This window comes from Gigantopelta aegis, chromosome 4 (assembly GCF_016097555.1).
Source record: "Gigantopelta aegis isolate Gae_Host chromosome 4, Gae_host_genome, whole genome shotgun sequence".
In the NCBI taxonomy this organism is placed as follows: domain Eukaryota; kingdom Metazoa; phylum Mollusca; class Gastropoda; order Neomphalida; family Peltospiridae; genus Gigantopelta; species Gigantopelta aegis.
In genome coordinates, this window is record NC_054702.1 from 7,612,617 (window position 1) to 7,625,921 (window position 13,305).

General features: G+C 33.8%; 1 protein-coding gene across 1 annotated transcript in view; it reads right to left on the reverse strand.

The window, feature by feature from the left end:
• LOC121372601 (small subunit processome component 20 homolog) overlaps positions 1-13,305 on the reverse strand; it is a 119,808-nt gene that overhangs the window by 62,157 nt on the left and 44,346 nt on the right. The window contains exons 29-40 of the mRNA XM_041499014.1: positions 12,903-13,098; positions 11,614-11,691; positions 11,058-11,137; positions 10,427-10,659; positions 8,711-8,858; positions 7,077-7,167; positions 6,316-6,389; positions 5,660-5,729; positions 5,426-5,479; positions 4,256-4,411; positions 3,522-3,677; positions 2,730-2,867 (exon numbers count right to left, since the gene is read on the reverse strand). Coding sequence (XP_041354948.1) covers positions 2,730-2,867; positions 3,522-3,677; positions 4,256-4,411; positions 5,426-5,479; positions 5,660-5,729; positions 6,316-6,389; positions 7,077-7,167; positions 8,711-8,858; positions 10,427-10,659; positions 11,058-11,137; positions 11,614-11,691; positions 12,903-13,098 — 1,474 coding nt within the window. The remainder of the gene's footprint in view (positions 1-2,729; positions 2,868-3,521; positions 3,678-4,255; positions 4,412-5,425; positions 5,480-5,659; positions 5,730-6,315; positions 6,390-7,076; positions 7,168-8,710; positions 8,859-10,426; positions 10,660-11,057; positions 11,138-11,613; positions 11,692-12,902; positions 13,099-13,305) is intronic.

Consider the following 13,305-nt stretch of genomic DNA (forward strand, 5'->3'; position numbering starts at 1 on the left):
ACTAGGGTCTGTGTGAAAAATATACCTTAGTGTTTAAAAACTAGGGTCTAGGTGAAACAATATACCTTAGTGTTTAAAAACTAGGGTCTAGGTGAAAAATATACCTTAGTGTTTAAAAACTAGGGTCTAGGTGAAAAATATACCTTAGTGTTTAAAAACTAGGGTCTGTGTGAAAAATATACCTTAGTGTTTAAAAACTAGGGTCTAGGTGAAAAATATACCTTAGTGTTTAAAAACTAGGGTCTAGGTGAAACAATATACCTTAGTGTTTAAAAACTAGGGTCTAGGTGAAAAATATACCTTAGTGTTTAAAAACTAGGGTCTAGGTGAAAAATATACCTTAGTGTTTAAAAACTAGGGTCTAGGTGAAACAATATACCTTAGTGTTTAAAAACTAGGGTCTAGGTGAACCAATATACCTTAGTGTTTAAAAACTAGGGTCTAGGTGAAACAATATACCTTAGTGTTTAAAAACTAGGGTCTGTGTGAAAAATATACCTTAGTGTTTAAAAACTAGGGTCTAGGTGAAACAATATACCTTAGTGTTTAAAAACTAGGGTCTAGGTGAAAAATATACCTTAGTGTTTAAAAACTAGGGTCTAGGTGAAACAATATACCTTAGTGTTTAAAAACTAGGGTCTAGGTGAAACAATATACCTTAGTGTTTAAAAACTAGGGTCTAGGTGAAACAATATACCTTAGTGTTTAAAAACTAGGGTCTGTGTGAAAAATATACCTTAGTGTTTAAAAACTAGGGTCTAGGTGAAAAATATACCTTAGTGTTTAAAAACTAGGGTCTAGGTGAAACAATATACCTTAGTGTTTAAAAACTAGGGTCTGTGTGAAAAATATACCTTAGTGTTTAAAAACTAGGGTCTAGGTGAAAAATATACCTTAGTGTTTAAAAACTAGGGTCTAGGTGAAACAATATACCTTAGTGTTTAAAAACTAGGGTCTAGGTGAAAAATATACCTTAGTGTTTAAAAACTAGGGTCTAGGTGAAACAATATACCTTAGTGTTTAAAAACTAGGGTCTAGGTGAAAAATATACCTTAGTGTTTAAAAACTAGGGTCTAGGTGAAATAATATACCTTAGTGTTTAAAAACTAGGGTCTGTGTGAAACAATATACCTTAGTGTTTAAAAACTAGGGTCTGTGTGAAAAATATACCTTAGTGTTTAAAAACTAGGGTCTGTGTGAAAAATATACCTTAGTGTTTAAAAACTAGGGTCTGTGTGAAAAATATACCTTAGTGTTTAAAAACTAGGGTCTAGGTGAAAAATATACCTTAGTGTTTAAAAACTAGGGTCTGTGTGAAAAATATACCTTAGTGTTTAAAAACTAGGGTCTAGGTGAAACAATATACCTTAGTGTTTAAAAACTAGGGTCTGTGAAACAATATACCTTAGTGTTTAAAAACTAGGGTCTAGGTGAAACAATATACCTTAGTGTTTAAAAACTAGGGTCTAGGTGAAAAATATACCTTAGTGTTTAAAAACTAGGGTCTAGGTGAAACAATATACCTTAGTGTTTAAAAACTAGGGTCTAGGTGAAAAATATACCTTAGTGTTTAAAAACTAGGGTCTAGGTGAAACAATATACCTTAGTGTTTAAAAACTAGGGTCTAGGTGAAAAATATACCTTAGTGTTTAAAAACTAGGGTCTAGGTGAAACAATATACCTTAGTGTTTAAAAACTAGGGTCTGTGTGAAACAATATACCTTAGTGTTTAAAAACTAGGGTCTGTGTGAAACAATATACCTTAGTGTTTAAAAACTAGGGTCTGTGTGAAAAATATACCTTAGTGTTTAAAAACTAGGGTCTGTGTGAAAAATATACCTTAGTGTTTAAAAACTAGGGTCTGTGTGAAAAATATACCTTAGTGTTTAAAAACTAGGGTCTAGGTGAAAAATATACCTTAGTGTTTAAAAACTAGGGTCTGTGTGAAAAATATACCTTAGTGTTTAAAAACTAGGGTCTGTGTGAAAAATATACCTTAGTGTTTAAAAACTAGGGTCTAGGTGAAACAATATACCTTAGTGTTTAAAAACTAGGGTCTAGGTGAAACAATATACCTTAGTGTTTAAAAACTAGGGTCTGTGAAACAATATACCTTAGTGTTTAAAAACTAGGGTCTAGGTGAAACAATATACCTTAGTGTTTAAAAACTAGGGTCTAGGTGAAACAATATACCTTAGTGTTTAAAAACTAGGGTCTAGGTGAAACAATATACCTTAGTGTTTAAAAACTAGGGTCTGTGTGAAAAATATACCTTAGTGTTTAAAAACTAGGGTCTGTGTGAAAAATATACCTTAGTGTTTAAAAACTAGGGTCTAGGTGAAACAATATACCTTAGTGTTTAAAAACTAGGGTCTAGGTGAAACAATATACCTTAGTGTTTAAAAACTAGGGTCTAGGTGAAACAATATGCCTTAGTGTTTAAAAACTAGGGTCTAGGTGAAACAATATACCTTAGTGTTTAAAAACTAGGGTCTAGGTGAAACAATATGCCTTAGTGTTTAAAAACTAGGGTCTAGGTGAAACAATATACCTTAGTGTTTAAAAACTAGGGTCTGTCCCTTTAAAACACAAGAAATTAAGTCACTGAAGAATATACACACAAAACATTTACTCGGTCAAAATAATCCCTGCAGCATTAATTGCAGTCATTTTTGAAAAATTATTCACTGAAAGCTACAGCAATAATAATAACCTGAATGAAAACTCACCTGTATGTGTCGGATATTTTCAAAGAAATCTGTGTCAGGGTCGACATCACGTAAAACTATCAAACCCTCAAATGTTGAGTTGTCTGCAAATGTCTTCACAAGAGTTCCCAACAGAGTGAAAAACTCATGACGAACACTCTGAAAATAAAAGAAACACATCAAGTGTAAAATATACTTTCTCAACTTCAACAATGCTTCTTGATGAAATATATTTGATTGTATATCTTGAACAAAGACTTTTTTTAGTGTGAAAATTATGTGCTACTGTATAGTTCATCAAAATACACCAAAATACTAGCTAGCTAAAAATAACATAAATTATAGTATTGAAGATGGCTGCCATAAGCTGCATGTATTAGAAAGAGTTAGCTATTCAAAACAAGATTCAGTGTTTTAATAAAGTCTCACTCAAACAAATAGTGTGCATTTTAAGTATGGAGATTTTTCTAAAGTCACTTATAAGGATGGTGCTTTCCTGTCTGTGGGATAGTGTATATAAAAGACCCTTTGCTACTAATGAAAAAAAATGTAGCGGGTTTTTGGTCTAAGACTATGTCAGAATTACTAAATGTTTGACATTCAATAGCTGATGCTTAATAAATCAATGTGCTCTAGTGGTGTCATTACACAAAACAAACTTATAAGGATGGATCCATGTTCAAATTAGTTCATTATAACTTCAAAGTAAAAACACTTAAGCTCTGTAAAGTTAAATACAAGTGAATTAAAATAAGCCTCATATTCACTGGTCTAGTGTTCTGTGACTTGTAGCGGAACTGGTGTAATTCTGACCTCGTTCTTGCTGTGAAGTCCGGACTTCACCTGGACCAGCAGGCCCTGGGAGACGAGTTCCCGGAAGACGTTCTGATCATATCCAAGTCGCGTGAACTGTGACAGGATCGTCGTCAGGCTGTATGTCGAGTTGTCACGCAGTGACAGGTCATCAACCTGGCAAATAAAGGAAGAGAAGGTATGTTTAACGATACCTCGACATATTGAAACAATGGCTATCTGCAGTCTAATATACTGTAAACCACATTAATATTGTGAAATGTTTTATTCATGAATACGCACGTTAGCAATGTGTAAATTTTGCAAATGACTGACATCACCTTAAGCCTATTCTAATTAAACATAGAAAATAATGCTGGCATATAAATTTCACAACCTGAGGTTGAGAGCGAATAACGCAAAAAAACAATTTCCCAGTTTAAAATATGGTTATTTAGAGAATGTGAAAGAAAACCTACTGCAGACATTTAGCCTACTTACAACAAAAAGCAGCAAAGAATATATGTATATCCATTTCCTCATACACATGATAGTATAGAATCAAAATTAATCAAATTTGTATATGAAAACCCAAATGAAAAGCTAAGAAACTTAATCAAGTTGAAAAAATTAACCTAATCTGCCTCAAATTACTTGAGACTATAAGACTGCTCAGTTTAAAAAAAAAACCTCATTTATATATTTTTTTTTACAAGTTCAAACTAAATGATCTGACACAATAAAGAAATTATTACTGTCAGAATAAAATGGCAGCAGTTGTGCATGATGGGAAGGAAGAACTCGATGTCGAGAGCCTCCATCTGACCCATGAACTGGTTGATGGCCCGGAACGTCTCTAATCGCACGGTGTAGTCGGGCTCCTCGGTGCGACGTTTGTCCCACGCATTTAACTGGAAAACAACACATCTTTATTATCATACAACTCTGTGAAGCAGATCACCTCAAGAGAATGAACACTATGAGATATACGGGTGAAAGGGTTAATAGCATAAAGAGCTATTATATATAAACAATATTTACACAAGTGACTTCATTTTAGTGCATATAACCAATTAAAGTTCAAGCACGCTTTCTTGGGCAGACACCTCAGCTATTTGGACTGTTAGCTATTAGTCAGAAGTTGATATAGTGGTCTTACACCTCCCTAATGAGCTGTTAAAAGTTAATGTCCATGGGAGTCAGTACTGCGAAGGAAGGAAGGAATGTTTTATTTAATGATGCACTCCACACATTTAAAAAATGATTTTATGTTGTTAGACATATTGTTAATAACCACACAGATAATGAGAGAGGAAACCTGCTGCTGCTATGCAATGGTCAGTACTGGGATAAAAACACAACAACTACCAGTCTAAAGACAATGGCTTAACATCTATTCCACAAGTGACTTTATTTGGCAGTTTAATACAGGTTACTCCCCGAGTGTCTTGTGATATCATAATTTATCAGCATGAGTTGATAAAAGTATGAAATCACAAGACATGAGGGGGTATTGTTTTTATCATCCATTATCATTCTTTTCATTTGCGACAACTGTAAACAATGTCAGTAATTTTGTGTTGAATGTCACTATATTTGGCAGCGGTAGATTCTTTTACTAGTTTAACGACAGAGGCGTGACATCTCTAATGATAGGTTTAGCACTGAAACATACAGTAACATAACAAAAGAAGAGATATCTCCTGCAAAAAATATTGCAGGAGATATCCCAAATTATAGTGCCAGCCTTTACTGGATGATAAAAAAAATAAACATTTGTAGCACAGCAATGGATTTTATATATTTATACATATATGTGTGTGTGTTTGACCCCCACCCCACCCACCCCCTACTTTTTGGCACTTTCCTACATCCATGACTTAATATCAACAAAACCATCACCGTAAACTTAAAAATATGATTACCTTTTCCACCCAATCAGCAACTTGTTCATATTTCTCAACTCTTCTGCCAATAGTCTAAAAACAAATACAAAAGTAAATAAACAAATAATATAAGAATTAAAAATGTCTATTGTATTTCAAATACAGACATATTAATTTGAAATTTATGATAAACATTTTATGTTTAATATGTTGTCGTGAATTATTTGACAATATCGGATTAAAAAAACATAGTATATTTATGGATATTCCTACCTTGAAAATGTCACAGACTAAAATCCTTGACTGACGAACAGTAATCACTGAAAACAGCTTTGCTACTGGCCTGAAAAAAATTTAACGTAATAGTTTCAATTACAATGTGTAATAATTTAGCTCATCATAAACGCATAGCAGTTAACTGGAACAAAAACAAACTAATGAAATTTGAAAACCCATGGTTGGTACTCAACATACAGTAACCGAGACATTAGTTAATCTTGTGATTGATGGAAGAAACTTGTTACTTAAAACTGTAATAATGAACAGGGAGATAATTCAAACTTTTGTGTAAAACTACAATTAATGCTGCGTTCATTATAAGTGGTGAATATAATATTTCCCAAATCACAAGTTGGGAAGAGCATTCATTTGGCAAAATAACCTGTAAACACAACCTCTGAACTGGGGTAGGATTTTTTGTCGCAATCTTCACAACTTGTGAAAGAAATAGCGGAACAAGCACAAATCATTCGTGCAATTATGAGTTGGGATGTATCAGACTAGAGTTACAATGCAGATTGTCTATAAATCGCCTGAACGCTCTCCAACTTGGTGAAGTTGTGTTCACTATTTGGAACTTGTGAATTCACGATATTCACGAGCACCAAATGAAAACAGCTACTCATCAAAGGGGGATAACCCAAACCTACCTGTAAAACTGCTCAGGCTTCAGGACAGAACTAACTAGATTTAAAATGCTCTGCAAGATGTTTTCCTCAACCTTCTGAAATAGTTTTAAAAAACATCACTTAATAAAAATTGTACGGTTATTTTTACTATTACGCCATTATTATCAAGATTAAATTTTAATCCTTTAAACTGACTCACTTATATACATTTAACTTGATTTTAAAACGGTTTAGTGAATTAAAGAAAACAAAAGTTTAGCTAATGTCAAAAGAAATGGCATAACATTTATAAATGAACCTATTTTTATTAATTAGTATTCACATCTGAAATGTTTACCATTTACAAACAACATAAACTCATCAACCTTTGCCTTAACACAACAGGAGGACCTGGTTTTCTTTTAAGTTTATTCAACCATGGCTAATTTAGACGTCATAAAAGATATTTGCTAAACTTTCATTGTTGAGTATATATGTAAAGTAACTCATGACACTTGGCTGACAAGAAACACACTTCCACTATTTATGTTAATTTTTATAACTGAAACAAGATACCCACTGTCACCACATATTTTTGACACACGAGACTGAAAGAAGAATCACTGCTCCCATATAAAAATAAGAATCTGAAAACTTTGTAGGATTTTTAGAAAATAAATGGTTACAGTGAACCTTTCATCAAAGTAAAACTTAAGACTAGTTATCAGGTAGTTCTGTATATAATCTGAAACTCTGGAAAATGTTAAAATTTTTAATGCCTATAAAAAAAGTGAAATACTTACTTGTCCTTTTTTAATTTTTACATCAAGAAATGGGAATAGAAGTGAACAAAGTGTGGAACACTGTTCATCATCAGTGGCAAACTGGCTCACTCTGAAATAAAATAATCAGTGACACCATGTCTTAATAATACATGAAAAATAGACATAAAAAATAAGTGTCACAGGGCTTCTAGAATACAGTACCTCGACGCCCGTGGCGAGTGTTTTTTACGGTGGAGCTAGTAAAAAGTTTTAAAAGTGGATTTTGAAATTCAGTGATCCCACGGTTAATGGATTTTAAAAAAATTCTAGAAGCCCTAGTGTCAATCAAAATACAAGCTCAATAATGCCAGAATATGTATAATAACCATGTAAATTAAGAGTAAACGTTTTCACCAAAACAGCTTTATATGGCAATCGGCAATGCAGTGGAAATTTTAATTCTCCGTGGCACTTTTTTATCTTGGGACCAGGGGTGGGGAAAAATAAAATTGTCAATCGGTCCTACTTGATGTCGTCACAACCGGGGGGGGGGATTAAAAAATATATATATTAATCACATATGATCAGTGAAAACCCCCACAAATTGTATATATTTTACATAATAAAATAAATAATATAAAAAAGGAATAAAAGTATGTATAAAAAGTACGAGTATTCAGTACTGTATCGTGAAAATTAATAAAAGATGGCACCGTTGAAGCATTTGACAGCCTAACCTAGCACGTTTAGACAAAGAGAGTAATAATGTCATCACTGATTGGATGAAATTTAACCTCGACTGGCTCTTGACATAACAGTACATGTAGCTGTTCTGCTTACTCCCACTTGTTAAAAAAAAGGTGGAAACCTTTTGTTAATTTTAAAATCCTTTATAATTATTGGATACACTACATTGAACAGTCAACAATAAATACATTTATAGATTATTTCATTTTATTTCATGTTATTTTAAGCAGTTTGTATTGCACAAAAGCCTCTTGCTTCGGACTAGGACACTCGACCCGACAGAGCTCCGTACACAGGTGTTGACAGATGTTGATTGTAACCAGTTGCAAATTTTGGGTCCTTTGTTTTAATTGGAGTGTAATACATTGATGGCTCTCTAAACCAAGAATGGTGCTATCGTTAATGTCTGTGTAATCTCTTGACCGACTCAGCGACTTTGACAAATGTGTAGCCTACTGTAGGTCCGACTTCAGTGACTGGCGATATACTTAGGCAGACTTTAAAATCACAAACGTCTGAAACACCAGACCACTATTGACCACTATTTATTTATTATTTTAAATCATGCACGAGATACCGATGTCTGGGCTGGCCGGTCCGCTTGACTGATAGGAATTTGTTTCAGTAATAGAAATGGACAGGTGCTTCGGATCGACAAGAATGACAAAAGTGGGACCGGCAAACGCGCGTTTTAAAAAAATAATTTCGGTCTCGGAGATCGAGAATCGGTCCCAGACCAGAAAAAAAGGGCTTTTCCCCACCCTTGCTTGGGACTATGTATATATTTTTTTCAATGGCATGTTTTTTTGCCGTGGACATTTTCTTAATTGCAGGGGTGGAAACTCTACTTTAAAGTGGGTTTTTTTAATTAAAAAGAAAGAAAACCTGATAGATCCGATGCTAAAATAATACATAAGCAAACATACTTGGCCAGAATTTTGAGCCCCGTGTAGGATCCTTGTTTTTGGTCCTTGGCCTTTGACTTGAGCGAGGAGACGGCTTTCTTCAAGTAGGTCAGGATGACAGGAACGTGAGGCAGGACGAGACAAGCACCGACCGACTTCCTGTCATTGTCTGAAGTCAAAAACAGTTTGAACTATTTTAATGTTTTATCTTAAAATCTCATCACTATTTTACGTACACACATTGCATGAGCATAATGTAAAGAATATATATACAGAACTTCACATACGTTGTTTGCACTTCCTATTTATTGCACGAGTTTATTTTGCACAAGAATATATACCATGAGACCATATAGCAGTCAAGTGGTATGTTCTTTCACAAAATAAATTTGTGCAATAAATAGGAAGTGAAAACATATGTGAAGTTCTGTATTTATTACATATCTTTTTTTATGTTTTACAAAAATGGCTTTTAATTTAACGTCGTAACACTTTGTTAAATCTATGATCAAAACTCCTTTCATAGATTTACTTAACGTTAAGAATCTTACCCTGTGGCAGCTTTGTGTAATGTTTCAAATATGATGTGACTTAATTTTTAAATCATATATGATGTCAGTAAATAAAAGGCGCTAACGCCAGTAAAAATAAAAAGGAAATTCTCAATTTAAAAGTTCCAGTCCAGATCGCACATGTGTGATACAAAATAAATTTATTACAGTTTTAAAATGTCTTTATTATTATAAGATGGAATAGGTATATAATAAATAGAGGATTCGTCACAAGTATTTTTTAATATGGAAAACATCAACCGATGTTAATCGGTATTTGTAGCAAATTCTATTTATCCTGTAACACTTCTAACATAACATTCTAATTACTTTTTTAGTAAATCACAGTACTAAAGTTGCCGCCATCGATAATATGACGTCATCACGATTAGCATAGATTAGTTTGATGCATTTTAAACAAATCTTTGAAAACATTGCCCTCAGGTACACAGGTCTTGTTGGCTTGTAAGCAAATGACCCATCCACAGCAACAAATTACCTAGAGATCTTGCAGATTTGCATACCATTATTAACCGGGTTAATAAAGTAAATTATTACATGGGTTTATCACATGGATATCATGGGTAAGTTATAGGATAAATTGTTTTATAAAACATCTATGATTTTGTCTTATTTAAGTACTAGATATCTTAAAATTGAAGGAAAAACAAAACAAACTAATATGATACTTGAAAACAATTTTGAATTTACAATACGTCATCACGGTTTGGCAAACACACAATGACATCATATAGTTTTATTGTTTAAATTGTAATAAAATGTTAGTTTAATGCAAATCATTTCAGATTTTTTAACAGAATAAATAGAACTTTGGTTATTAAAAAGTATCTGTGAATGAGATTGAAATACAAAGTTATTGGAATACTCAGAACAGCATATAAAGTGGTTTACATCGTTTCTATATACATAGGCCTATACGTATGTGTACGTATATAGAAAATAAAGGCTTTTAAAAAAAGAAAAAACTGTGTTAATTAATAGAATAACAAACTCGATACATGTTATTATTAAATTTATGTCCCTCATGAAATAATATTCACTTGTCACTTGCTAAAGCTTATGACAAATGAACATTATTACACTTGGTATGTAAATTTGATAATAACTGGTAACTCAATTACAATCTTCTATTTAATCTCTGAATTATACTTTGACCATACAAAACCTGATTGACTGAAGTCGAGATCTTTCAAAACTTTGCTAGGTAACTTGTCGGTCCAGGGTGAAGGAGCGGAGTTTTCCACGGCATCATCCTCGTGTAGGAGATTTTCTACAAGTGTCAGGATGAACTCTGTCACACTGTGTGAAGTGTCCTTCGAGTTCAGCAATACCAGAACACTCGACAAGGGGGACAACTCTGGATTTGCAGGGTCGCACATGGCTAAAAGTGGCTGGAATCTGCAAGACATTTATCTACTTACGAACTTTATGTTATTTTGTTAACTACATTTTCTTTAAAATAGTAGCCTACATTAATGATGTAAACCTCAACACTAATGAAGAATGCAAAAAAATCTTTGCAACAACAATATGCCATGAAACCATCAAAAATCAATATTAATTATCATGTTAATATTTATAATTATATTAATACATATGAGACACTTTTATAATGCATCATCTATTTTAATCTTATATATTTATTTTATCAATATGTATCAATTCTATATTGTATATTGTCTACTGTATAATTTTATGGTGAAATAATAAAACATTATTGGATGTGAATGAAAAATTACTGTACTTAAATTTCATGTAGAACTACATGAATGAGTTTCTTATGAACAGGAACTTACTTTGAGTTCTTGCTCCAAACTTCAAACAGTTTCATCAGTGGTGTGGGACTGTACACGCCCTCAAAGGGAAGTTTTGACAACTGGAAATTTTAAAAGACACATCAAAACAATTCTTATAGGGATCTCATCCAAAATAAATTACTGTATCTTTTAAGACAACAAAATCCTCAAATAATTGAATAAAAGTAATGTAAGAAATATATATTTTTAAGAAAAATATTAATAACGGATAATATTTAAATTAATCAGGTGAAGTCACTAACTGTAGGGTATGTACCTTTTGTATTTTGCATAAACAGGATGATCAGAAACATAATGGATTTTCCAAAATAGATAATTAAAGCAAAAAGTTGTAAATAATGTGTAATTTAATAATAAAAAAACTTTAATAAATGAAAATTTGTTAACACTTGTTAATAACTAAGGTCTAATGACTTAGTTACATACTTAACACCTGGTGCCATCTTAACCTCAAATGTTCTGATTTACCGAAATTAATAACATGTTAATTACTGCAGGATGTTACTGACAGAACATGTATTAAGTTTTGTTTTACCTGAGGCCAAACGAAGGCTTGAAAGACTGCATCTATCTCTTCACTGCTGAACGGATAGTTATCAAACTCATCAAAAAACTGAAAACACAAATATTTGTAAAACATCATACAATTTCAGTTCAATATCTTGAGGCATTGAAAAACTATGGCTGCAAAATATATATGGGACAGACGGACAGACAGATAGATGGCGGATGGATGAATGGACAGACAGACAGATGGCGGATGGATGAACGGACAGACAGACAGATGGCGGATGGATGAACGGACAGACAGACAGATGGCGGATGGATGAACGGACAGACAGACAGATGGCGGATGGATGAACGGACAGACAGACAGATGGCGGATGGATGAACGGACAGACAGACAGATGGCGGATGGATGAACGGACAGACAGACAGATGGCGGATGGATGAACGGACAGACAGACAGATGGTGGATGGATGAACGGACAGACAGACAGATGGTGGATGGATGAACGGACGGACAGACAGATGGTGGATGGATGAACGGACGGACAGACAGATGAGGGATGGATGAACGGACGGACAGACAGATGACGGATGGATGAACGGACGGACAGACAGATGGCGGATGGATGAACGGACGGACAGACAGATGGCGGATGGATGAACGGACGACAGACAGATGACGGATGGATGAACGGACAGATAGATGGCGGATGGATGAACGGACGGACAGACAGATGACGGATGGATGAACGGACAGACAGATAGATGGCGGATGGATGAACGGACGGACAGTTTGATGGAGATGAAACCTTTAGTACCCACCAAATGAAACCTTTAGTACCCACCAAATGAAACCTTTAGTACCCACCAAATGAAACCTTTAGTACCCACCAAATGAAACCTTTAGAACCCACCAGATGAAACCTTTAGTACCCACCAGATGAAACCTTTAGTACCCACCAAATGGACCAGTAGGGGTCTAATAAGCATACAAGACTACTAAACTATTCGTAATGACCTAGTGAACCTCATAAACACTAAACCAATGTATTGTGTCGTCAACTATCAGCAACCTGTTATCATTTTTCTGTTTCAAGTTTATATTTATATTACGGAACTGAAGGAACGAACACGAGGGTGACACACACACACAAATACACATACATAACTGTAAAAATGTATTCGTAATATTTTTGTCTTAACCTCTGCCATAAATGAAAATGTCTGTGTACACATATGGAACATAACTTTTCCAATAGTTTGTTAGGAATAAGAGAAGACAAATGAGTAGAACAACAGTATAATAAAACTTACACTTATAATCCTTGCAGAAGCGAGACGTCGAACAATCTTCAGTGAAATAACAGCACTGGATTTAACCTCTTCCCGTTTCTCCAGGCATAATGCACAGGTTGATGCCAGACCAACGATGATGCGCAACAGAGACGGGAGATAACTCTCGATCATATGACCCAGTTTGTTGGTTATCACAGCCATTGTGTTCAATATTCTGAAAACAAAATAATAAACACATTTATTGTATATATTTTTCAGCTCACATACAATCTAAATTATTTAACTTTGCAAATTAGGCCTATACAAATCACATATCTTTGAAGGATATATACATTTTTATAGAAGTGGTATTGACTATCAAACAAGTTCTAGCAGACTGTCTAAGAAAAAGTCATTCACAAACTTGTGCAAATAAATATAC